At 43.8% G+C, this 26,535-nt stretch overlaps 1 protein-coding gene across 1 annotated transcript in view; it reads right to left on the minus strand.

Annotated features, from left to right (window-relative positions):
• Nucleotides 1–21,205, minus strand: part of SOS2 (SOS Ras/Rho guanine nucleotide exchange factor 2) — a 52,917-nt gene extending 31,712 nt beyond the window's left edge. The window contains exons 1-7 of the mRNA XM_035888432.1: nucleotides 21,029–21,205; nucleotides 12,979–13,104; nucleotides 9,696–9,827; nucleotides 7,747–7,911; nucleotides 6,757–6,960; nucleotides 5,084–5,227; nucleotides 80–190 (exon numbers count right to left, since the gene is read on the minus strand). Of these exons, the coding sequence (XP_035744325.1) occupies nucleotides 80–190; nucleotides 5,084–5,227; nucleotides 6,757–6,960; nucleotides 7,747–7,911; nucleotides 9,696–9,827; nucleotides 12,979–13,104; nucleotides 21,029–21,205 (1,059 nt within the window). The remainder of the gene's footprint in view (nucleotides 1–79; nucleotides 191–5,083; nucleotides 5,228–6,756; nucleotides 6,961–7,746; nucleotides 7,912–9,695; nucleotides 9,828–12,978; nucleotides 13,105–21,028) is intronic.
• Nucleotides 21,206–26,535: the final 5,330 nt, after the last annotated feature.

Consider the following 26,535-nt stretch of genomic DNA (forward strand, 5'->3'; position numbering starts at 1 on the left):
GCAGGAAGAATTACTGACAAAATTCAAACCTTTGAAATGTGAGAACTAAAGCAATTCAGTATTTGCCATTTGCACTCACCTGAAAGTGGAGAGCAACAGCAGGTTTTGCCATTAAGTTATTAAAATGCTCATGAAATTGTGGAGAGAGAATATCCTGGGACAGGGTTTCATAGGGATCAAAGGCTTGCTCCTAAATAAAAACAGAGAATTATATACATACATGAAGGATGCTAGGTATTTCTGTCCCGCCTGGTACAATTAATTCCTTTAATAAGCCGACACATGAGTTGAACTTCTCAAGAAAAGATCGATTTTGCAAAACAAATATTCAGTAAACCACAACCCTTTTTCACTTCCAAATTTTAAATGCATGCAACATTTTTTTAGCACTCCTCAATCTCACCATACTTATCACTAACACAAACTTTGCCGTACTGAAGCAGCTGGGAACCAACCGAGAAAAGTTTTTGCTTTCAGTCCACCCACATTTCACGTAGAATGACAATTTGCCTCCTCTCTGTCAATAAAGAACGACGCTTCGGAAAGAAGCGCGGGTAAAGATGAACTTTGGAGACTGTCACAAGGAGGCATTGTTGTACCACCACCATTTCAGGGTAAATCACATAGGAATGGTCAGTCATCAGGCACTGGACTTCTGCACATTTTTCTGGCCATGCTGTAAGGCTGGGAAAATAATCCCACTCTGGGACAAAGCAGCTAGTCTGAAGGAGTCTCAGAGGAAAGTCCTCTAACGAGACCACAGGTTTCAGGCGCTAAAAATTAGGACTCTGGATGGAATATCTGGCTGTGATTCCGTAATATCAGCTACAGCAGGATGGGATGAAAACCTGACTGTACATGAATCTCTGCAGAAATAATTCATGACTGCTCGTAGATCACCTGCTCCAAAGCCTGTCAGCCCGTTCCCATGTCTCTGCAGATTCATTGGGCTGAATCGCTCATGAATCACCCGGTTATCCGGTGCTGATGGCACGGTGCCCCCGAATAAGCACATACCTTTTCACCTTAATGCAGAAGTGCTTGTCAGAATACAGGCTGCAGAATTTGGGGAGTACCAAGCACCACAAAGGCTCATTTGAACATTCCCGTAAAGTCTCAAGTCTTCCATTTGCAGAGGGTCCAGGGGATTTCCTACCTTACTCATAGGGCAGCTGCAATTAAACTCTTTGTGGGGAGGAGAGGCACAGAATGCACCATCTTTTCACAGGCAAATTGTAATCATCGCTCTCAGCCCTCCTCATCAAGTTCTAATCATCGCTGTCCATTCGCATTAGATTGTATCTGGGAGGGGGGATGAAAGGGGGGCAAGGTTTGGCACTTCAGCAGCAGCTGAAGAGAAATGATTAGACACTCTAACTGAACAGGTTGGTTTTCTTAAGCAGAATCTGAATCCAGTTTACAGCCTGGGTTTTTTTGTTTTGGGTTTTCTTTTCTTTGTTACTCCATGCCTGCCCAGTACCTGCATGCATACAACACGGGGATCTTATTTTACAACATCCAAATTATAGACAGGGGGAAACACCACTGTTTCTCTTTGCCATACTAGCCAAGAAAAAATAAACCTAAACCTCTGCGGAAGCAGCCAGCCAGCCATGGGGTGTGGGTTCAGCTGCATCCAGAGGCAGCTGGCAGGGACGGGGCCCCCGCCCCCCCCAGCGGCTCCGTCCTCTGCACCACCGGACACAAGCAGAGAGCAAGGCTGGAACCACTACTCAGAACGTAATCATTGAATCATTTAGGTTGGAAGAGACCTCTAAGATTATCGAGTCCAGCCATCTAGCCAAGCGGGACTTTGTTAGTCTAGAAGACGGTTGCTGCACTTTTTAAGTTTCTGGTTCCCGGTAATCCTGCATGCAATTCTACTGGGGGAGCCAGACCAACACATATTTATTCTGTGCTGTCTTTTTAAACTTTTTACTGCATTTTAGAATCACAGAATCATAGAATCCCAGGTTGGAAGGGACCTCAAGTTTCATCTGGTCCAACCTTTCTGGGCAAGAGCACATGTAAACAAGATGGCCCAGCACCCTGTCCAGCTGAGGCTTGAAAGTGTCCAATGTGGCAGAGACAACCACTCCCCTGGGGAGGTTATTCCAATGGTTGACTGTTCTCATGGGGAAAAGTTTCCCTCTCATGCCCAATCAGAATCTTCTCAGGATCAACTTGTGTCCATTACCCCTTGTCTTTTCCATGTGACTTCTTATTAAAAGGGCGTCTCCATCTTCCTTGTAACCACCTCTTAGGTACTGGTACATGGTGATGAGATCCCCTCTGAGCCTCCTGTGCTGAAGGCTGAATAAACCCAGCTCTCTCAGCCTAGAAGTGTGTTCAGTTTCTTCCACTCAGACTTTCATCAGCATTTCGAGTTTTTGGTTTTGTTTTTTGAACAAGAAGATTGAAACAAACTGCAATAGCTATCTTCCCCAAGAGACAAAGGAAAAAAAAAAAGGGGGGTTTTTATACTTGCAATGTTGCAAAAGTTACTGAAATGTGGAGACGTTAACTTGATGCCCGTATAAGTGATCTCGGTGCAGCATACAGTTCTGGACTGGTGTTGCTATGTTTCGGTCCCTTTTGCTGCAGTGCACTGGTTTCCACCTTTTTTTGCTTTGGGGATACCTGAAACTTCTCCTATGGAAATGCAAATACCAGCATAACAAATTTCCAATCTACTGCTATCACTTTACCAGCTGCCTTCTGCAGACCACTCCAAACCAGGCACAAAGACACCCTGCCCTCAGTTCCAAGGTTCTCCTGCCATTAGCTGAACATCACTAACAAGATAATCCAGGGGCAATCATTAAAACACACTGTAGCAATTAGAACTGTAAAAACTTACCAAGTCATTTTTTTTACCAGCGTACTAACAAACATCCACCTCCCACTCATGTGTCAGGCATCAGGTTTTTGAATTTCCTCCACACTAGGAAAAACTTTTATTTTCCCCATACTTCCTTATCTCAAAAACACTACAGTATTTATGTTTAAACCTCCCAGAGAACTGATGCAGAAAACCAGACAAAGCAGGAAGATTCCAGCTTGCAAGGGTTGTTTGTTTTTAATTATCCTCCCAAATAAGTTGAAGGACCTTTATAATGGAAACACTAAGCGAACAAGCCTGGCAGTAAGATAGGCAGAGCAAATAAACACTTCACTTCCATATCTCTTTAATGATCCCTTTTGCAAATACTCACAGAAAGATGATCTCAACACGCGAGATGATCAAACGAACAGCCTAGTTAAGTTGGTCTTGATCCGTATTAACTGAATTATTAAATTCAAACTTACTACCTGCATAAAAAGGAGGCTTGAAAAATAATCTGTTCTTCATCTCCTATTTCAGTTTTTCAGATCACGAAAATCAAGTGATATTTTCACTCATTGAAAAGGATTTGTCTCCCTTAAAGCACAGGATGCGCACAGAGTAGCTTTTGCAATAAACTGAGATATGTATGTTTGCCAGGACAGTGCTGTACTATTTCAAATTTTAAGGGTTTTTTGGTTTTTTTTTTTTCAATTTTAATATAATAGCTACTTACTTTAGTTCACTGTTCAAATGTTTCTCCTTATCATTATACAAGCAATTATGCTTTACCATCTTAAGAGCAAAGGCCTAGTCAACTGGACTTTCCTACTGATATGTCACGAGTGGCTTACTGAAGTAAGGCCAGCAAAACTTTATGATATATCCATATGGGAGCGGCACATGGACGGAAGGACCCGTATTCTTCACGCCCACAAAAATGTAACTGTTTTCCTAATGGTACTTGTGTGTTCATGCAGTCCTCAGATTTTAAAAACTGAGCATACATAAAAGTGAAATGGAAGTGTAATTTTCTTTATAAACATCGTGATTTGAAGATAAAAAGCATAGACTTCACATTCACCATGTGGTTCATCTGAGATATTCTCTCTCTCCCTCAGGCCAGAACATCTCATTTGACTTCCTCTGTGATACAGTCCACATGGTTTATGATCGCCCTTATGTTTTGGTTCAGAAAACCGGGCTCAATACACCTCTCAAAAAAAAAGCAGACTCAATTTAAACACATCCGAAGGCAGCAAAAACTCCACACCTACCTTGGTAATTTGTTCCAAGAGTTGGCTCGCCCGACAGGTGAAAAGGTGTGGTGTATTTCTAAGCTGAACTGTCCTCTTGCCTTTCAGATACCGCTTTTTTGCTGTGTACCTCTCTGCTGAATGCCAGAGTAATTTTGTACTCTATTTTCAGGTCATGAAGGTACCTACACACCTATCCTCTTTTGACTAAACTGAGCTCTATCTCACCGTAAAGCACTTTCTCAAATACTTTACTTTTGTGACTCTCTTCTGTAGTCCTTTCCAGTATTTCAATGCCCATTTAAAAAAAGAAACAACTGACAAAATAGCTTACTAACGTTTCAGTATGAGCCACCCCAAATCCATGTGCAGTGTCTTCCCCTATTCCTACTCTTTAATATATATTTTATAGGTCAATGGGTATCAATAGCACTTTTGCTACAGAACAGTGAGCTCCTCTGTTCAGTTGCACATCTCTTGATACTTCATTCCTTCCCAGAGTTGCTGCTTTGCAGAGACATATCCCACTCCAGACATACACATTTGTCTGAATTAAGAACACATTCTGTTTGAGTTAGCTCGCTGTGCAGAGTAATGCAAGTCGCTCATCTTGCAGACCTACGTCCAACAGCTATGTAGCCCTGGGCCTGACACTGATGCCTACAAAAATCAAAGCACCACCTTCTTTCAGTAAGCAATTCCAGGTAATTACTTTTCAAATCCACATCCCTACAGGATCGTAGCAATTAATTCCCACTCTGAAATAAGATTTTAGTTTTGTGCTTACCTGCTTGATACTGTTCCTGTGACAGAAAACACACTCTAGCTCACCTACTAAGAACAGGTAGGGAAGATCTCTGTTCAGAGCTTATTGAAAGGACTTTTTACAGCTTTACAAATTCATCGGAGGTATGGGACTCATGACCAAAAGTTTATGAAGAAATTAAAAACAATCAGTGATTTAAAAAACCCAACCAAACAAAAAACCAACAGAACACTGTACCTCTGCGAGATCCTCAAAGCAGCTGCCAGCCAGCGGATGAGGACTGCTTTCATCAGTCATTTCAACAGTATCCTCAATCAATCCTAAAAGCTTCACCGTCAGCTCATGAATGTCTGAAATGTTGCTAAATATCACATCGATATCCTGCAAACATAAAACACACCTTAGTAGTGTTTAGAATAATTTATTTCGCTTATGTAAATATCGGAGCATTTTTCGTGAAGTCTGAACCAAGAGGTAAATGGAGAGGAGCGAACAAAAAGCTAGGAAGAAAGTTAAATTACGTGGTCTTCCCAGCCCTGCAAGCTTGTCTGGACACATCCAGCCTTGCACAATTCTCCCCCCAGCGAAAACAAGCACACCATCTCTCCAGGCCGGAGCAGCAGCAGTCCCGGTACAGGCTGTTCAGTGCTTTGGACAGAAACGCCTGGCCTTTTCAGCCACAATTCACAGCTGTTATTTTCCCCTCTGCTGATTCTTGTCTCTCAGAACACAACAGGAAGGAGGCAATTTAAAGCAGCTCCAAGGTCAGATCCTCTAAACCACAGGTGAAACTCAAGCAGCTACTCGGCTACTTTAGCAGAACACTACCTGGGTACGGAGGAATCAGCAGCTTCCTTTTCCAAAGCCTACTTTTAGATTTTTCAAATCCACACACTGCAAACACACCCAACTAGGCAGCCCCTTCCAGTGACCCGCATTCTTCTTCTGACCCCTCTGAAACGCGCTTCTCGGAAGCCCTCTCTGCCCCAACCTAACGCTGCAGAGCTTGCTTGACCTCCTGCCAGCACCAAGACCATGGCAATCTCTTCGTGGGAACAAGCAATCTCGAAACTTCTCATACCCGTTCCCACGTAACACGAGAATATTCCTGAGCTCCAAAATATCGCTCCCTTCTCCTCCCATCACCTTTGTTTGAATTCTGTCCCCACATTTGCACAATTCTCTGATGTCCTGTCAGCTACCGAGGAGCCTCCACACCCAGCCGGAATGGGAATGTTTCCTGCTGCCTCTCTTTTTAACCTGCTGGCATCGCCTACAAATCCCAGTTCAGCTTCTGCTGGCCTGGTCCCCTTCTCCTTCCTCCCACAGGAAGGATTCACTCATCTGTCCTCACTACTCTTCTCTTACAAGAGCTGGGCTTCCTTCTTACGCTCTAGCATCCCGAAAACAGAATTTGCCACACATACAATTTCAATCCAATATTTCAATTATTTATTAAATCAAGATTCCCTTCGCAGTCAGTCGCACGCTAGAGAACCCAGAGCCAAGGGCTGTTTTACTTGTAGCTTCGGCAGACAGGGGTGCCCAGGATAGACTTCAAATATCAATTTAAGCATTCATCTGCATTCACTGCACATGCAGGTAGATAACTGTTAATTTTTGTGTTAAGCAAAAGAGTAACTACTACCTACGTGACCAAAGGACTCCAGCTATTGCTGGCATCCAACAGGGAATCGTGTCCATTAAGCTTCACTCTGAGAGCAGCGCTCTTCATACTATTAATGGCAATTCCTCCATTTTACCTCATATACAGGCAACACTCATTATGCGCTGACATACAATAAATCAAATTTAATTTTACCTCCAACGCAGTGAATGTAATATTGATATGTTATGGCTGCTAATGGAGCGACTAGCATTACACATCAATAACCTCTTAAAGGACTTACATAAGGTGTGAACAATTTTCTGTTTGATAGGAAAGCTTCCCGAAATACTTTTATTATCAGATTCAACTCCCGCAGATATTGCCTTTCTTCTGCAATTTCGTTTCTCACTAGGTCATAGTAGTTGAGTTCTCCAGAAGAAGAGGGCTCGTCTTCACAGAGAGAAACCAAACCAATGTCATCCTGATCAAACATATCCATCAAAACCTAGCAAAGAAATGAAAAAAATTACATGCAAGCCTGATTTTTACACTTGCTTCAAGCTCAACTATTTCAATGTGTTCAGGGCAATCCTTTGAGTCTTTAATACAATACTTTCTGTGATCACTTTCACAAGGGAGTAATATTTAAACTTTGGCAGCAGCAGGCTGGATCAGTTGCCAAAGCCATTTTCCCCTTTCTAAGTTAGTACGACCTAGAAAACAAGTTACAATTCATGCAGAACCAACTTGGAAAACAAGGCATCTTGCATAAGCCTTTGACAAAATCCTCCTGATAACGATAAAATTAAACAAAAATGTTTCTCATTTTTATGAGGATGAAAACTAAATATCTTTTCTGTATTGCAAAGAAGGAAAGAGCTGTCATAACAAAGCAACATCAGGAGGACAGTAACACAGCTGACAAATAAAGGATGACGTCATTTTCTGTCCTTACATTGTTTTTGTAAGTACTACTACTGTCCCAAAACTTAACAGCCTGTTAACTTAAACTTAAGTCTTTACTGTGACAGGTCTGGCATGAACAAGGAGAGAAGCTTCTACATTTCACAGAATCACAGACTGGCAGGGGTTGGAAGGGACCTCGGGAGATCACCCAGTCCAACCCTCCTGCTCAAGCAGGTTCACCTAGAGCATGTTGCACAGGACATCGTCCGGGCGGGCTTTGAGTAAGACCAGTCTCTCCCTCCTACATTGGATATCTCTTCTTAAAAAAAAAAAAAAAATCGCCTCTGTATCAGTCCAAAAGAGTATTTTAATCCCAACTCCTTACCTTATCAGCACACATTGATACTTTAATGTCCTGCTGGGAGATCTCAAAGTGTCGTATATTGAAAACATAGTTTCCAGCCAGCTTTAAAATGTCAGCTGAGATGTATTCTAAGACAGCCACAATATACAGAGAGACATGGTAATCTACCTTATAACCTAGGACCTCCTGCAAATTGAAAATAAGAGAAAAAAAAATGCTATTTAGTCCAGAAATTCATTTGGAATGACAATAACACAGTGAGTTTTCTACTGAAACTGATCTTGTCTGTGCTGATAATTGACAGCAATGCAACAGGCAGGGCAAAGGACATCCAAGGGAAATTTGAGCAGCCGCCTCAAAGGAAATGCTTGCAAATACTTCCGTGTGCTACTTTGCCATATGCTGGCAGAGGAGAACCTACAGAACTTCCAAAAATCCTTCCTCTAAAAACAACAGTCCTAAAACCAGGGTTCCTTCAAGGAAGGGACTTCACTGGAACCACTCTTGCACTTAAATTTTCATCTATAACTCTGGTTATTGCAGGACTCTGGCCCTAAACTTCAGAAAAGAGCATGCTTCATTTTGAATGGTTCTTGATGGAAAAAGTTGTCTTTCATGAAACTACAGACTTGAACCTGTTACATACTGCAATCCATTTTACTCCATCCTTTGCATCTGGCTGAACAACTAAGCTATCTGTGTCCTTGCATTACATAAAATAATTAAACTTTAATCATTAAAGTCTGAACAGAAAAAAAAAAACCAGGCTGAATGCTACACGTTCTCCTTGTGATACAGGTTCCACCTTCTGCAGAGCGTGCACCACACAGCCTCTTATTTGTGACAGGACCATCAAGAATAAATACAGGCTAAGTTCATGCATTTGAGTAAGGTGGTCCTGGTTCTTATCGTATTTTGATGCAACTTCTAAAAATCAGATTCTGTGCCTATGCCCACACACTTCTAAACCAGACTTCAAAAAAGAAAGCCAGTGTTGTCTAGGAAGGTCTTATTTAATGCTGTTTTCTTTTGTAACATCTCTTCCCCTCTCATTAACCGTCACAAACCGAGACACTGTATGGAAGAACACAGTGACTACACCTGAAAAATCCTGTAATTTCTGCTTATGCTTGAATAATGTTTTCTCAGTGCAGCTGGAAACTCTGGTGCAACAATGCCACCACTGGAGAGAAGCATTTTTTAAGCTATGAACAAAAAGCCAAATCAATAGAAAAAAATACATACCAAAAAAGAGCAGTGTTTGAATCAGCCTGAATCTATTGATTCAGCACTGATCTAACAGTGATTAAACACTGATCTAAAAATCAGAGTGCTGTTTTATCATTTAAAAAAAAATAAAAACTCTAGAGGGGCATGGTGTGAGTACGTGCTTGCTGTCTGACACTAAAACCTGACTGTAAGCAAGGAGCTCTATAGCTGTCATAAGTAACCTGACATCTAAGAACCGAGGTGCCCACTCTCCTCCTCAAAACCCACCGACCATAAAGTCCTTATGTGGTCTTTTGTTACACCTTTGCAGATCTATTGATTTTAAAACCAAGGCATCGGTGACATTCAACAGTAACCCGAAGGACGCTGATACACATCTTGGTTGACAGTACACAAGGAACAGGATCTACTTGTTCTCCCTTCTTCTATTTTGGCTTCTGCAGCATTTTGAAACAAATAAAGCAACAAAATGGTGCTACTGAAGTAGGTAAGGTATTTGAGTTTGGGTTTTATCTATGTGAAAAACTAACTAGTCATATTTCAAAGTAGAGTAATACATTAAGACATTAATGTCTAGAACACAATGAATTTAGATATCTACATTTATTACATCTACAATATATTAATCCCGTCCTATGGTGACTTTACTCTTTCAGCCAGTATGAGAGACTTACCTAATTTCACACAATTGAAAGAAATACTTTAAAGGTTATGCTGGAGGGCAATGTTGGTTTAAGTACCTTTAATAAAGGATGTATTTTGTCCACAGGGAGCAGGAGAGGGTTTCTTCTTTTTCGTTTCTCTATAGCAGACTGCGCATCAGCAATCGCCCACTTGTCTATTGGATGAGGAAATGTCTTTTGAACGCGCTCCTGTCCAAACATAAAGAGTGCACTTAGATTAACCGCAGTAATCAAAGAGAAGTTTAAAAACCAAAACAAAACAGCAAATTACTTCCCCTGCAGTATAAACAATTATCCTCCTCCTCAGCGTTTGCAACACGTTTTCCTAACGGTTCTCTCCTTCTTACCCAACTCAGCCTCACTCTTTTCAATAATCCCAAACCACCTCCCTTCCCTAAGCACGAAGAACTCCTTCAAATCTCCTACAACAACTCCTGCTCTATGATCTCCTCAGCTGAGACCAGGAGCCCAAAATATAAACAGCATCAGGAAGTACTGAACAGATTACAGTCTAAATGAAAAAAACAGCTTGGTAGTGTTCCTATTTCATCAAAGTCCAGAGTGTGACTTGCCCGATATGAGATCAAGTTTACGGCAGAAATGAAAAGAACGAGTGTGGGACCTTCTAACCAGGAGGAGGGCTGTGATTCATGGAGAAGGCTGGCTATACCACTTTGGACTCCACAAGCCCCCACCGGAGCATCTTCCCCGCTGCACAGCCACTCCCCATGGCTGCAGTTTACAGACTCCGCTACCACAGTAAACTGTACGCGACTTCAGGTCACTTTTACAGAGATTCGCATTTCAACAGCTGCTACAGGAACAGGCGAGACCATCCCCTTAACAGAACAAACTCCTTCAGGCAGCAGCCCCACACTTCAGTAGCCCCCAGCTAAACACGTGCGAGAGCCCAGTCCTGCTTTCCATGAAGCCCTCCAGGCTTCCCGCTGCGGCCCATGCGAGCTGGGGAATTGAACGCTGGCAGAACGAGTCTGAACTGAACTCTGATGACTGCTTCTTAGGTGACTTTGGAAAACACGGATTTTTTTTTAAGTTCAATAGCTATCCCGTAAGGAGCACAAAAGGCAAGCGAGCTGTCTTCCAGAGCACTCGTGACTGCCACGGCTCTGTTCAGCTCCCCGGGGGAGCAGCGATCACCCCCGGCTGCGCAGCCCATCACCGTGCCCTCGCTCCAGCCAGCACTGCCAGGCAGGCACAGCGTGCGGCGCGGTGCCGTACCCGACCTCTGCTTTGGACCTGTAACCCCTAGAGGAGAGGTTTTATAGAGGAGCTGAAGAATGCTCCGAGAAAAATGGTGAAATCTATGTGTCCCTTCGATAAAAAGATTTTTGCCCCATTCTGAAATTTAACAGAAGGCCTGAGGTCTTCAACGAGGCAGCTTTTAAATATTCGCACGTGGCCATTTCACGCTCAACGTTCTGCATCAGGTGAACACACGGTGACCCCTCCTCTTGGACAGCAGCCTAAAGCTGGGGGCTGGCTCACCCAAATGAACTTTCCTTGAGATTCCACCGGGAGATCGCCCGCAAAACGGACGTAACGTGGCATTCAGCTGCCCTTCAACTCAGCAGTGCGCTTGACGAGTAACACACACCTCTCGCGCTCGGGCTTTGCTGGATCCCTCTGCTTTGTTGGGAACAATTTGGGCCTGTTCTATCTATAAAACCTTTGAGATTTTAGACCTTGGTCTTGTGAATACTTAAGTATAATAATATGCACAAATAGCTCCATTAACTCCAGGCTGCTACGTAAATATCAGCATGATAAACTTTAGAGATTACAGCTCTCATTTTTTCCCCTAACAGCTAAAAACAGACGAGGAGCAGAGCCAAAAGCCTTTATTCGTGGATCTCAGACGCCTGCTGGCAGCGCAATCTTACCAACAACCTGTAACACAAAACTGAATTCTACTTTCCCTGCTCTGGAAGAGTCTGAATTTATTGACCTACAGAACAATAACGTTTTGAGAAACCCATTACCACTACTTAGACCTAGCTCTGTGTTTTTAAATTAAATAACTGTTCTATTGCCAAGCGCAACAATGTTTTATTGTTCACAGCTTTAAAATGCCAGGTATATTTAAAATACAATACACAGGATTTAGAGTCTGCTGTGATATTCGTAACCACAATTCAGAGAGCTGCCAGTCACCTCAGAAGGCTGGCTGTGCAGTTTTGCACACAGTAATTTGTGGAGCATACACATACCTAATGAAAATTACTAATTCATACATACAGGAGGTAATTTTATCATCTCATGACTCAGAAGCAGAAAAGTACGGAGCTGGTGTGGAGAATAACCAGCGCTATTTCAAAGTGTCCTGTGTGCTGGAGGGTTTGGTCAGCTGGGAACTGGAGGAAGAACATGGTGTTTCTCAGCTCCACATCTAAAGTTCAAATCCAGGCTCAAGGCAGTAACAATTCTGAGAGCTATTAAGGGACTATTAAGTTTTGCTTTTATTTGGTCATACTATAATCTTTAGTCATATTATAATCTTTATGCATCAGTATTTCAAAATACATTAATCGTAAACCAAAATTAATAACTAATGAATTAACTTGATGTTGAATAAAGGGTGATTGCAGCGTCTAGTAAGAATCTAAAACCCCTCAGGCAATTATTTTGTAAATATATCTATTCTTTATTTCCATGACACACACAGAGAATATTTGACGAGGACTTCATTTTATCTAGGCTGAAAATCCTAGACATATAGATTGATGTAAAATTAATACTTTACAAAGCTATAATGGGCCACGGCTACATGAGAGCACTTTCTCCCCCTAGACCGTACACTGAAGCGCACTCCATTAAAGCCCTCATTTTGTAACTGATGACACAAAAGCAGACAGCTGCAATAATACAAGAGCCTCAGTGAGTTCAATAAAGTTCCAGGAACATACAACTCTATTCCCTCAGCTGCACAATCCGGACCTCACAACAGTAATCTTTCATTCCAGTATTTACTTTTCTTCTGTATATTTATGTCAAAGAGTAGGAAAACTTGCAACGTCCTTACGTTCTTCAGTCCAAGGTGCATTCGAGCAGCAGAAATGCAGTATTCTGCATTTATAAAGATAATGCTGTAAGAAAAATATCCTATCATTTCTATCCTGAAGCCCTGTATAGCAAAATGAGTTTCCAATTAAGCTTGCTTTGCGAAATCTGAATGCTATATAATCTTTTTGAAAGGCAGTATTAACAAGCTCTGCCTTTTGGATTCACCTTCCTTTAACTTCAACCTGCGCTGCTCAAAATATCTTCGTTCCTCTTAGTGATTGTGCAAGCAACCGCTTGGTTTTCCACCATCTGGTCTTACCTCTACGTCTTGGACAGTCCGTGGCTGAGCAATGCATAGTTTGTTTAGCAGCTGAAATATCAACTCTTCAATGTAATAGAGGGAATCTTCTTTTGCTGAAAGGTTTGGGTGAACCTGTTGCTGAACCTGTCCAAAAGAATTAAAAGAATTAGGCGGGGTTTTTTTCCCATTTAAAGCTGTACAGAAGCAAGAATCGGAAAAAAGCAGAGTACCTCTGTACTGTAGTGCTGCAAATTCGCACACTTCCAGTAATTTCCCCCAAGTTTTGCTACGCAGTTAAGATGGCAATTCCTACTCCTGCAAAGTTGGCGCCTCTATTCAATTAAAAACTTAAGTGTTTAGCCTTTGTGGTGGAGAAGAAATTTCAAGCCAAGGCAGATTTCTGCCAACGATGCAGTGAAAACAATCACTGTGTGTAATTCTGCAGTTATTCATCCATGGAATGAGTAAGATACAGTTATGTTACTAAGCCTACTAATGAGCACCGGGTGACTGTGAACAGAAGAGAAACATGGACCCACCAGAGGAAAAGACTTAATAAGCAAGGACACCGGGATAAGAGAACTAACCAGTCTGGCAGGGAAGTGAATTAAAGCACTGTTAAAACCTATGGCAATAAAAAGCCACGGCCACGATACTGGAGAAGGGCTGGAACAACTCTCTGAGATGCCTCAGAACCAGAAAACTAACCAGAACATGAAACGCTGTCTGAGGCATGGGAAAGAGAGATGTGAAATACTTACAAGAGAGAGGGAGACCTAAGGAAAAGCATGAGTCAAAATACAAAAGTGTCAAAACTAGGAAACGTGCTGTGAGAAAAGCTGACTTCCACCTCCCTCTAACGCAAGGCAGGATAACGCCTTTTATCTCACTTCACGGAGATTAATCACGGCTTTTGTTTCCAGGGCTAAGCTAGACCAGACAACATGGAACAGGCAACCTCAGCCTTGCCCACACAAGCTAAAGGGCCACAACTAACTCGCCCTGGTCCTACATGGATGTTTTCCTACTAAAAATCTCCCAAAACCAAATAACCATCCCACCTTAAAAAAAAAAAAAGCACACTCAAGAGTTAGTCTATATACTCAGTTTCCCCTGGCAGCCTCTCAATCAGGAAAGTGCTAACTGGATCTTCAACTATAGCCAAAAGATTCCTAACTAACACAGTCCAGGGAAATTCCCTACTCTCCCCATACAAATTATATGTTAATCACCCCAAAAAAGTAATCTTACATACTTACATTGGCATTCTGTACGTGGTTTCAAACACAAGACAAACGGATCGGTAGTTTCTCAGGAGAAGACAGTAACATCTTTGGGTCAATTCTGATCCTCCGAAACACACGCACTCCTCCCTCCAAAGACAACGGGCGAGTCCGCAAACACTGGGGGGCTCCGAGAGCTTCCTCCAAATTAAGTAACTAATGATTTAATAGCAATACCTTGGGGGCACTCGATTTGCAGCCCTGAAGGTCTTTATAAGTCGTGCAACAAGACCAACAAGGAAGTAAGGTGTCTGGCCGGCTTCCTTCCCTGCTGGCCACAGAGGAAGGTGGGAAGAGCTGCCTGGGAGCCGGCGGAACCGCAAGGAACCACTCGCCGCTCCACCTCCTGCTGTGCCAAAGCCTGAAAGAACTGGGGGAACGGGACTGCGCTTTGCTCCCCCCCGCCTCCATGTGAGAAGAGGGGAAGAGTCAGGATGACCAACAGGTAGGGAGAAAAAGTGAAGACCCATGGAAGGGACCGCCAGAAGGGGCTGGTGCCGTACACTGTCAACATCCTAGAGGCAGAGATGATGACTTGGGTGGAGAAGTCTACCAATGCACTGCTCGAAGATAGGGGAGCACAGACAGGGACCACACGTACCAACGATGGGAATCTGAACGTCTCAGGGGAGCGGGAAAAGGGACAGACACTGAAACGGGAAAACGTACACTGGTCTGATTGCATTGGAGTTGATAATTAAGGTGTTACATGGCGGTGGTGAAGAGACTGCCGATGATGGGGGCTCCTCTGAGATACCCAGGGAGAGACGCCCTCCCAGGCAACAACGCCCATTTCTAGTGCTTAACTCTGCACCGGCATCCTTCCTCAAAAAGCACAGGTGAAGGAAAGACATTAATAAGGCAGCTGTACAGCAAGAGAGAAGGGAACACACATTCTGCTTCCGATCCAGCTGTTCGGGTTTGTTCTGGAGTTTCTGCGTAGATCTTTATGGATCATTTAGTCTTCTGCACCTCAAACATGAAGACTTCTCAGCTTCATAGAACCATTGCGCCGCTGCCGCGTATGCAAGAGCAGGTACTACTAAAAGAAAAAAACCCCACCCCAACCAACCCTCAAGAAAATCAACATCACCCCTTGAAAACTCTCCCTTAAGACTGGAGGTTTTCAACAACAGTCAGCATTCATGTTCTTCCTGAACGTGAGAGTTTAATTCACAAAACAATGGAAAACCAGGAAGCGTCGAGTTAAGGTCCCACCACGTCTCTCTTACACGAGCACTACCACAGCAAAAGCATTAGCTAGCTAACTAGGAAAGAAGATGAAATGAGACTTCCCCCACAACGAACCCTTAATGATGCTCCACAGAAATGACAAGAACGGGAGCTGTAAGAAGAGGAGGAAGGGAAGCTGTGCTCCCCTTAAGAGCAGATGGGGAACTCCCGTTTTCTGATCGCAACCATTCTCCTCCTCTCACGGGGGTCCCTCATTTTAAAAACAGATGTCACTGCCACAAAATGACTTCACTTGTAACGTTCACAGGTCTAACCAGCTCAGGCCATACCTCCCTCAGCTTGCTCAAGAGCACGTGGATATCTTAACAAGGTTGAGGACAAAGCAAGAGGAGCACGCAGCTCTCTTCAAACACCGGCAGAGAATCTCAGCTTCATACAATGAACACAAATAGAAGTGCCGGAGTCGATTTTGCTTCGAAAGGAGCAAAACCGGCAACAAAGCCCAACGTGTCTTGGTTGAGACAACTCTTCCCAGAGGATTTAGAAATCAGCTTCTGTTTGAAACGATACTGCCTGTGGCATCGCAGAAAGGTCCCGGAGGTACTCACGCAATCCCTGGCTTTAGGATAAGTTATCTTGACGTAAGTGCTGTTACTGAGAAAAAACAATTTCATAGCAAGGCACTGCCTTTCATAGCGAAACAAAAAGCCAGTTATAAAAGCCATGCATCGGCTGATCAAATCAGATGCCGCTGCGTCAAGGACAGAACACTTACTCTGAATTTACAGTATTCACCTAAACCCTGACTGAAAGGACTGGAAAAGCAAGGAGAGTCTGATAAAATACTGAATGTATGGAAAAAAGCAGGAGGAACTACTGAGGACATGTTTCTTACAGAAGGTACATTCACCGATTTCAGGTTCAGACTGAAAAATTTTGAGCACAATTGCATCAGCTGGCATGGAATAACACAGCATAGCTAGCACGAGGGTAACTTTTCACCTGACTTGTAACTGCTTCCTTTAAGGGTCAAAATACTTAAACCCACAACATGCTGCACTAACCAGCAAGAGCTGTGCTGCAAGAACTCTGAGCAGAAGGTATCAGAGAAACCAGATTTTTTAACCTATTTCACCTCTGAAACAACCCAAGCAGAGTGCCTGAAGTCATTAGAGGGAGATATTAGCAGGACTAACTCATTTTTACTGTGTTATTCACATGGGATTATTCCTTCACAAGCTGTTCCAAGGAATAGAGATGAAGCAACAAGTACGAGTCCCATAAGCGTGGCACTTAAACGTGGCCTGAAGGCCTTTTGGGGGGACGTACTTTTATTTTAGATGGGAGTTCCTAAACTGCTCCTTCCCTTGCTCATCTTTACTTCTCCCTACCCTTCCACCCCTCCAACACGTGCATATTTGATGAAAATCCAGCGGCGGCTTCACAGGGGCGTCTCCTTCCCAGGGCTGCAGCCGTCAGCAGATTTGGCAGGGCTCTCCAAGAGCTCAACTGAATTTGTACAAGCAGCGGCTCAAGAGGAGACCGAAAAACCCCTTCAAGGTAAATTGAGATCCTCCCCACAGTTCCTTCGGAGAGGCAGGTCCCGCACCACGCCACAAAAGCTTCTAGGGAAAACAGGCAGCTGTGGAGATGAGGTCAAGCTCAAAATTCCTTCTTGGTGAGATTTTAACAGTCCTTACGGGCCCCTGGGAAGAAGTCTGTTAAGACAAGATGAGGATGAAAGCCCTTCAAGGAGATTATCAGTATTAGGACTAGAAATGGACTGATGGTATTTTTTAGAACTAATATAAGGGCGAGCTTAATTTTGAACTGCAAGAGATCTGGCACGAATATCAATAATATCTGGACTTGGGGAAATTCAGAAGTCCTGAATATACAAGCAATGGTCAAAAGGTGGTATCTGAAACAACAAAAAGCTGAGGAAAAAAAAATACTAGAGTCAAAACGGCAAGTAACTTCTTTTTAGCCTGTACTAATGAGACAAACCAGCAATGTGGCTATACTGCCTCAATATATTTTTACATAATACATGAATTTTGGTAGTAGAAACACATTCAGAAAGCTCCAGTTGTTCCATAGTAAGCACGCGGGCAAAACAAGAGATTGCTCATAAACAAACAAACCAACCAAAATAGAAAAACCCCAAACCCATGACACGCAGAGAGTCTAAATTTGGATAGCATATACCATCACAAACATATAAATTCATATTCCTGAAAGACAACAATATCCCACTTCTCTACTTACATTCAAAACAACTTCAGAAAACAATTCCAGTATTACCTGAGATTTCAGAACAAGAAATTTCTAATTTAAAAAAATGCCACCACAAAATCTGTTAGCATGGCAATAGAACATTTCTAGGCTTACTACGCTAATGGGATAGCTTAATAAATTGCACGTTAAATTTGTAAACTGTTTGCAGCAGAAGCTCCTCATTCTCCTTTCCCACAGCAACCGATTTCAACTTAAGAAATGATTCACATTTTACTCGCCTCGTAAAAACACAGTTTGCGTAAAAACTTTGCAGGGCGTTTTGTTTACTTGAGAAACAAAGCATATAAATTTGGGAGGAAGAAAAATAATTAGGACATAAAAGTTAAATATTTACTATCATGGGCTGGTTACGGTCTTGCCAACACTTGTCAGTATTTCCATACGCTGTGTTCCAGGTGATGAAAATACATCACTGACAAAGCAGCACCGGGTTTGCCCCGCACCGAGATGCTGAGAGCCAGGAAGAAGAAAAAAAATTCGTCTGACAAATGTCTTTTTAGGTTGGGTTTTTATTCCTTCTTATCTTTCCTCTTCTAAAGATAACACTGCCCATTAGAAACATAAAACATCTGCTCCAAAGGCATTTTTAATCCCTCATCCGGATGATGCTCCAGAGGAAGAGGGGAACCAGATGTGGTAACTTAAAGGCCTGCGATGCTCTTAGAGATGACAGCTTTGATATTCCCAATTTTCAAGCACAATTACAGCATAACTCTTTAGAAAGATCCACAAGGATTTAAATACTCAAATAAAAACGCACTGACAACTTTTTAAAAATAACCACGCTCATGTCTAACTTTCTTTCTGATTTCTGGATAGCCCATCTTTCTTAAACTAATACATGCTGGTCAAGGAACAACATGAAGTAGTCTCTTAAGCAAAGCAGAACTTAATAATTTATCTACATGCAGCACTGCAGCTTTTTCACTGCAATTCTGAACGTCTGATGCATGGTTAGGAAAAGTATTCTTGTAACTGAGCTATGAAAAGCATCTCAGGTGCAGACGATCCGTCAGCTGCCTGACCTCAAAACCACCGACTGCCATTAAGCGACTGCGTACAGGGGCAATTAAAGTCACCTTACGCCACCGCTTCAGCGTAAATGTACTTTTTTTTTCTCCATCTTTAGCTATTTAACTACTACTCTCCTCTAGTATATTCTAGTGGAGGGGAGGGTGAATTAAAGGAGGTTCACGACGGGTGGTGCAAACAGGGATCTGCGTTCTGAAACGGCACCCAAGACGGTCCTGAGGTCTACTGGGAAGTCCACTTGGTGCAGACAGAAAAACCACGTTGGTAACGGCACGAAGGCCACTCAGCTGATGCACAGGCGGTCGACAAACCGTAAAGCGAACGCAGACCCCATCCCTCCCACCTTTCTCTGCAATGTGGCACGTCAGGCACCTCGATGGCCCGTGCTGGAAGGGACTGGGGGACCATGGCCAGCACGGGGCTCGGTCCCTGCCTGCGTCCTGCCCCCACTGCACCAATTTCAGGCTTCTGCTGATGACCGCAGGGATGGGTTTCCTCAAATTGCTGCCTGCCGGTAGTTTCTCCTGCTGGCCCTTCCCCACGGTGCCTCACTTCTGCTGTATCTGCTCTCACCGACATTTCGTGTTTTGTTTCCCACACCACCTCCACAGTCTCTGCTTTTCTACCCAAACGCACGAAATCACTCTTCTCTAGATGGTCGTGTCCTTTTATATGGAGCCAAGGAGAAACTAAAATGTGTGCATGCCTATACGTACACAAACACATGTATTTTAATCTTAAAAACGGATGGAAAATCAAGTATTTGGATTTTATCCATCCACACAAAACGCCTTGTTTAAATTGAGATAAACCCTGAATGAGCCAGGCACAGCCCCTGCCCTGCGATATGGAAGGAAAACACCACGGCCGGTGCGGAGATTGCTGCGCACACGTCTTACTTCAACAGAACAGCTTCTTATTCTCCCCCAATTCTTCCAGACATCACTTCCCAGAGCCGAGAGCTGCTCTGGGCCCTGAACCCAGCACCCGCAGGCTCCCTCTCCCCGCTTCTTACATTGCGCCCTTCCCAAGAAGAACCGCTCGCTCAGGCAGACTGAAGTATTCAAACAGGCCAGTAACTTTTCAATTAGGTCTTCAGAAGGTTTAAAAATAAAAATTACTCGATGAGCACCACAGGCCAGCAGAGTTTGGAGCTGCAGACGGAGCTTTGGGATAATATTTTAAGTGAACAGATGTGGAAATGCAGCACTGAACAATAAATGATATATACTGCTTAGAAGTTAAAAAAAAAAAAAAGGCCAAACCTGAAATCTGGAGACGGTGGAGGCTGCCAGAGTCATTTTTTTGTGAACCAGACAGTCATTGAAATTACATTAAAAAGTAAGGGGAAGTGTCAGGAGAATAGAGAGGCTGTAAATATGGGGAAAAGATGTCCTCAGCATGGTTTGCTTTTTTACCCCCCCCACAACTAATCCGCTGAACTCAAGGAACGGCAGCACACGGCTCAGCTGAAAACCCTGGCGGAAAAGGAATTGGTGAGGGAATTATAAAAGCAAATAACAGACTCAACAGCTTCTCCGGAGGAGAACAGGTAACGCTTGCACTGTGCAAATGAGGAGAAGAGAGGTGAAAAACCAGGGAGAGCAGGAGAGGTGGTGGAGAGGAGACAAGGACTGGAAAGGTGCGGGGCTCGGGCAGGAGAACAAATGGGGAGATGAGGAGAAGAGAAGCCCACCCTGCCCGGCACCGGCACCCAGAAGGGGCAAGACGACCGCAGGTGAGGGGAATAAAGGTGCAAGAGCGAGGTGAATCATGGCAGGGAACAGTTTGGTTTTTCTTCCTGTGACCAGTTAGCCCAGCAAGTCTTTAAGGCAACGCAAACGCTAATTTCCATGTTCCATTCTAACAGCACGGGTAGGAAGTGCTTCTGCTGCTGCCGCTGCCAAATGAAATTGAAAGTTCCTACTACCTTTAAATGCCGCAGATTTAAAACTAGCTTCATTTCATGCCACTGGCTGAGAAAACTCTCCTATTACCATTTGCCAACTGCAGGTTCCAGCGACAGTACTTAAGCTAAACAGCGTAACAGCTGGGGGGGGGAAAAAAAGGATGAAAAAGTAGGATTTAGGTAAAAGGACCAGTCCCTTTAGTTCCAAATATTATTTATGATAGTGAGTATTTATGCAAGAATGAAGAAAAAAACCAGTCTACTTACTCGTAAGGGACTAAACCCAAGCTATAACGATACCCAACTGCTACTGGGAATACAAAAGGTCTGGAGGAATTAGCCCACTGTTTACAGAAGGCTTGGTAGTGTCCACATCATGGGGACTCGCTGTTCCTTTCCACACCTCCAGCCACCTCTCGATTGTGAACGCGGTGTTGTGAGGCCACCACCGGATCTGTACGTCGAACTCGCACGGGTCTACGTATCTCACAGGTAATGAAGTATCACCAGCGCTTCCCTCATTTGCCATTCTCCCAAGCTGAACGTCACAGAGGCGTTCACGTTCGGAGCACCTGCAAATCTGCAAAGGTCTTCAGAGCTCAAATAAATATATTTATTAGAAGCTAAACGACCTAACAGATTTCAAAACTAAATACCACTATTATTTTAAAACATCATAACAAGCAACTCTGCAGTTGAAATTATAATGCATTAAATAATAATGCGTGCTAATGAAATTAGTATGCATTAAATAATAAGCCATTATAATGACACTATAATGCATTAAATAATTCTAACCCAAGGGGGCCTGATCCTGCAATGGAAGACGTGCGGGCGAACTGCCCCAATGGAGGAGTGAAGAAAGCGGGGCAGCCCCTGCACTTCCCCCAGCCACGCAACCTTACACAAGAGCTGTGTCATTACACATTAACTCCCATATGTTTTCATAGAATCATAGAATGTTTTGGGTTGGAAGGGACCCCTAGAGGTCACCCAGCCCAACCCCCCTGCAGGAGCAGGGACACCGCTAACCAGATCAGGTTGCTCACAGCCCCGGCCAACCTGGCCTGGAATGTTCCCAGGGATGGGGCCTCCACCCCCTCTCTGGGCAACCTGTTCCAGTGTTTCACCACCCTCATTGTAAAGAACTTCTTCCTTATATCCAGTCTAAACCTACCCTGGTTTAGTTTAAAACCATTACCCCTTGTCTTGTCACAGCCGTCCCTACTAAAAGATTTTCCCCCTCTTTCCTATAGGCCCCCTTTAGGTACTGAAAGGCTGCAATCAGGTCTCCCTGCAGCCTTCTCTTCTCCAGGCTGAACAAGCCCAACTCCCTCAGCCTGTCCTCATAGGAGAGGTGCTCCAGCCCCCGGATCATTTTTGTGGCCCTCCTCTGGACCCGCTCCAACACTTCCATGTCCTCCTTGTGCTGAGGGCTCCAGAGCTGGACGCAGGGCTCCAGGGGAGGCCTCACCAGAGCAGAGCAGAGGGGCAGAATCACCTCCCTTGACCTGCTGGCCACGCTTCTCCTGATGCAGCCCAGAGTACGGTTTTATAATATAGAGAAGCACTGAATTAATGTAAACTTCGAAAAAGTCCTCAAAATGGTCTTTTATATTTCTGCATGCAACACTTGCTAAGAATAAACCCTTTAGTCATGCTCTAGAAATTTGGTGAGTAGTCCAGAGCAATAGTGGAATTGTTTTAGAAAATGCAAATAGTGTACAGTGCCGTGATTACACCAACATGTCCAGCGCCTGCCGAAATGTGAGTGTTAACTGTTTAATGGTCCCTAGTGGGAGATAACGGAGAAAAATCGAAACAGTACCACCTAGGAGATGCTTGTGAATTTAACTGAGAAAAGTCAAAGAACAAAGCAACTGAATACACAGCTCTTGTTTGCAGAAATGTATTTTTAATTTGCCACTGGATTTGTAAGAGCACGCACAGATGATAGTGCACGCTAAGAATACACAAAAGTATTTTAGGGCAAATAAATCCATATATACATGTCCAACAACATCTTATGCATGATTCTAAAAAATACACACTAGTTCCACAGAGTCACCCATTTCATTTCAAAAACTTGTTCCGAGTAACTGGAATAGCAGTTTTATTCCAGGTAGCAATTTTGGAAGATACTTGGCATTAATGAAGTTTTCAATTACAATTCCCCAAAACTTTTCATACAATGCACGTCCAGCACATTAAAGCTGTGACCTTCAGCAGGTCAGTGGGAGTTACACACTCAGCTGCTACCACCGAGGGTCACGCGTGATTTTCTTGGGCTCCCCTGTAATCCCAGTCTAAGATTAATAGCTATGACATCAAAGTATTGACATCAACCTGGAAAATCAATTCAGTTCTGGAAAGTTTCATCTGGAAGAAAGTTGACAGTCAGCAAGAACAGAAGCTTTGGCACTGGATCTGCGCTAGGAAACCCACTTACAAAATTGAAGTGCCAGCTTTTAGAAACAGGTTTCATCATTTGACATCTTTCCCCACAAAGACCATCGGGCCAGGAACAGCTAAAAACCAAGCAACTCAAAACAAACCCAAACAAAAAACACCTGGAGGAATGAAAAAAAAAAAGGGGGGGCGGGGGGGAGAGAGCAAATTCCTCACCACCGCCTTCCCCTCCAGCACCCACCCACTGCAGGAGAAAATCCCCCTCCACAGAGGGTCCTGGTTTCGTGGGGGAAGGATCTGGCCAGCTGTGGTGGGGGCAGCCGAAAAGCCCCTCGCTCGCAGCCCTCCGACGCCCCGGCCAGCACCAGCTTTAACGATGCTGCCGGTGCCGACATCCCGAGGAGGGGAACCCAAGCAGCCCCGCCAGCGGGGCGTTTGAAATGCATGTGACTGCTGCTGGAACAGCTGCCCGCACGCTCCCACAGTTATTCCAAGAGACACTGTGAGCCTTTAATAACTAAAGTCAGCTCCCAGATTAAAAGCCGTTATAAAGCTTAGACCGTAGATCTGTCTGAAGCGATTTACTTGCTACAAACAGCAGTTCAAGTAACTATAACCTAAGCGACCAGATAAAAATACTGTTTTCTTCCGATTCATTTACTTTGACAGGACTTCTACAACGAGTTTCATTATACTCACTTCCTACTGAGGTTTCCAGCACAGGAACAAAAGAAAGTAAAATGTTTCAGAGTAAGGGCATGCCTGTAAATCTACCAGCTGGAAGAGAGGCAATACATGAAACTGCTTTAAAATTTTTAACTTACTAGATTCCAAGGTGCCAGCACTAAGGGTATGGTGATATAAATACATAAAAGAGATATTTAAAAAATCTGGTTTAATGATGTCTTGCCATTTAACTTTTTCTTCCTAAAAAGACTCACACTGGTAGGTACAATTTAGCACTCTCTAGTAATCTTAAAGATGCATGACCGCTTAAATGCATACAGAATATTGTTCAAAAGACAGATTCTCATCTTTTTTGCACATATTAAAGTAAGAACTGATGTATTTTACCATTTTTTCCCCTGCTCGTCATATGTTATGTCTCAGCTGCATAGAATTGAAGTAAATGCAAGGGTTTAAAATAGGTTTGATAAGAAGGGGTGACCTTAAACTTGCTGAATGCATAATGAGAGAGATGGAGCTCTTCAAAGCATGTTATGGACTTAACAACTGGAGAAGCAAGGGAATGCTGTCTGTTAGTGAACTGTACTGGCTCATAACCCAGCTCCACATCTTTCTGTACTTTGGAATTAAGATTTCCCACACCTGAACATACAGAAGGAAAACAAAAACAATTTCCCTCTTCTACTACCAGTTTCTCTCCTTCAAGAAGCGTTCGCCGAAAGGAAAAAGCTTTCAAGAACAGGAGATAGAATACTTTTCTCTGCACTTGCAGCGTAGGCTACTGAGATCAAAACCCTGCTAGAAGTTCAAAAAACTATTCCAGGCGTTCCACAGAATCCCAGAACCCCAGACTGGCAGGGGTTGGAAGGGACCTCGGGAGATCAGCCAGTGCCACCCCCTGCCAAAGCAGGCTCACCCAGAGCAGGGGGCACAGGACAGCGTCCAGGCGGGGGTTGAAGATCTCCAGAGAAGGAGACTCCACAGCCCCCCTGGGCAGCCTGGGCCAGGGCTTGGGCACCCTCACAGTCAACAAGTACTTCCTCTTGTTCAACTGGAACCTCTTCTGCTTCAGTTTGTGCCCATGGCCCCTTGTCCTGGCGCTGGGCACCACTGAGAAGAGTCTGGTTTAGCTAAAAAGTTTCTGAAGCTCAGACTTTCTTTAAAATTTTCATTGCAAAAGCAACCCGCTTGAAAAGATCACATCTAAACCGGCTGACAAGCCGACTTTTAAACCTCTTCAGAACAAAACTGCAAACTGTTTGAAAACTGTGGTAACATTTTATAAATTCTGATACTAGCACAAAGTGTGATGCTTTGGGGCACGCTTTGGATTCGGTGCCACACTTTTCAGCTCTCCTGTAAGTAACGGAAATGCCCTCATCTCATTATCAAAGTGAAAATGCAAGATGTAAACAAAACAACCCATAAATGTTCTAAAGTCTTCTGGTTTCAAAATCTCCAGTGTCCCTATTAAGACATCTGAGCTTTTAAAAGAATATGTTAAAACCGGCAGCGTCTCCCTAACAGCCTGACTGCAGTAACTGGAACAATGATCCAATTTTGGTTTGACTCACTGATACTGCGTGTTCATAAAAGAAATGCACACTACAGTACGATTGCTTCATGCTAAAGGGTGGGTACTGCAGACAAGGAACTTTCCCAGGAAGAAAAAAAAAAAAAAAAAAACTGTCTACAAGCAGCTACAAATTTTTACAAGCAGTCGCTGGTATCAAGATTTTATTTCCTCTGGTTTAGAAAGTCAAAGTTCCTGCTCCGTTTCTTTTCACCAAAACGTAGAGAGACAGTAAGAATTGGTAAGAGCAGCATTAATCTACCAGCTTTCACACACATTTTTAGCATGATGAAAACACCTTTAAAGTTTTAAAGAAATCCTTTTGGTCCAACTGATAGAGCTATACCTCACGTTTGGGTGAACGCTGCTTTATGTCAACCTCCTGCCATCAGGAAAAGAGCAGCATGGCATTCCCTGGGCTTCCCGAGACACGCTGGAAAGCAACTACGGTGAGGAGGGGGAGACTCAAGAGTAAAGAGCAGAAAATCCAGGGTTCTTCAGGCAGGCAGTTAGTGGGTTTTATGCCAGCCACAAGACTACTTAGCTGCCTTCAGCGGCTTTTAATACAAGCGACGCAGGGACCCAAACCAAATACAGATCTTTGAGAGAATGAGAGAATCATTACCCTACACCATCACTAAATCTGTTCTTGGGAAAAAAAAAAAAAAAAAAAAAAAAAAAGACAAACACCGCACACATGAGTGCTGCATTACCTGTATCACAGCACTGCCCAGCACCCGGGACCGTTCAGAGCTATATGGTGGTCCTCAACCTTTGCAAATGACACTGAGCAGAACATCATCACCCCCTCCATACCCCACCAGCCTCAATTTAACCCACTCCCTCCGCTTACCGGGGGTGTCCTACCTAAGGGTGATGAGCTGGTGACTACCTTGCTATGTAAAACACAAGGTCAACTCCTCTCCCACGACAGGCTAAGCCGTTTCCCCACATGGTTTATCTCCTTTATGCAGCGGGCAGTTGTTTTGCTGTCCCTTAAGAAAAACACGGGCTGACTTCAGCCTGCGCCACGGCTGTTCACTCGCTCAGAGAAATCGAATGGACAGCCCGGTGTCTGTCGGGACAGCCCGGTGTCGGGGCGGCCCGGTGGGTGTCGGGACAGCCCGGTGTCTGTCGGGACGGCCCGGTGTCTGTCGGGGCGGCCCGGTGGGTGTCGGGACAGCCCGGTG

This window comes from Egretta garzetta, unplaced genomic scaffold, assembly GCF_000687185.1.
Source record: "Egretta garzetta isolate BGI_Z169 unplaced genomic scaffold, ASM68718v1 scaffold21, whole genome shotgun sequence".
Lineage (NCBI taxonomy): Eukaryota > Metazoa > Chordata > Aves > Pelecaniformes > Ardeidae > Egretta > Egretta garzetta.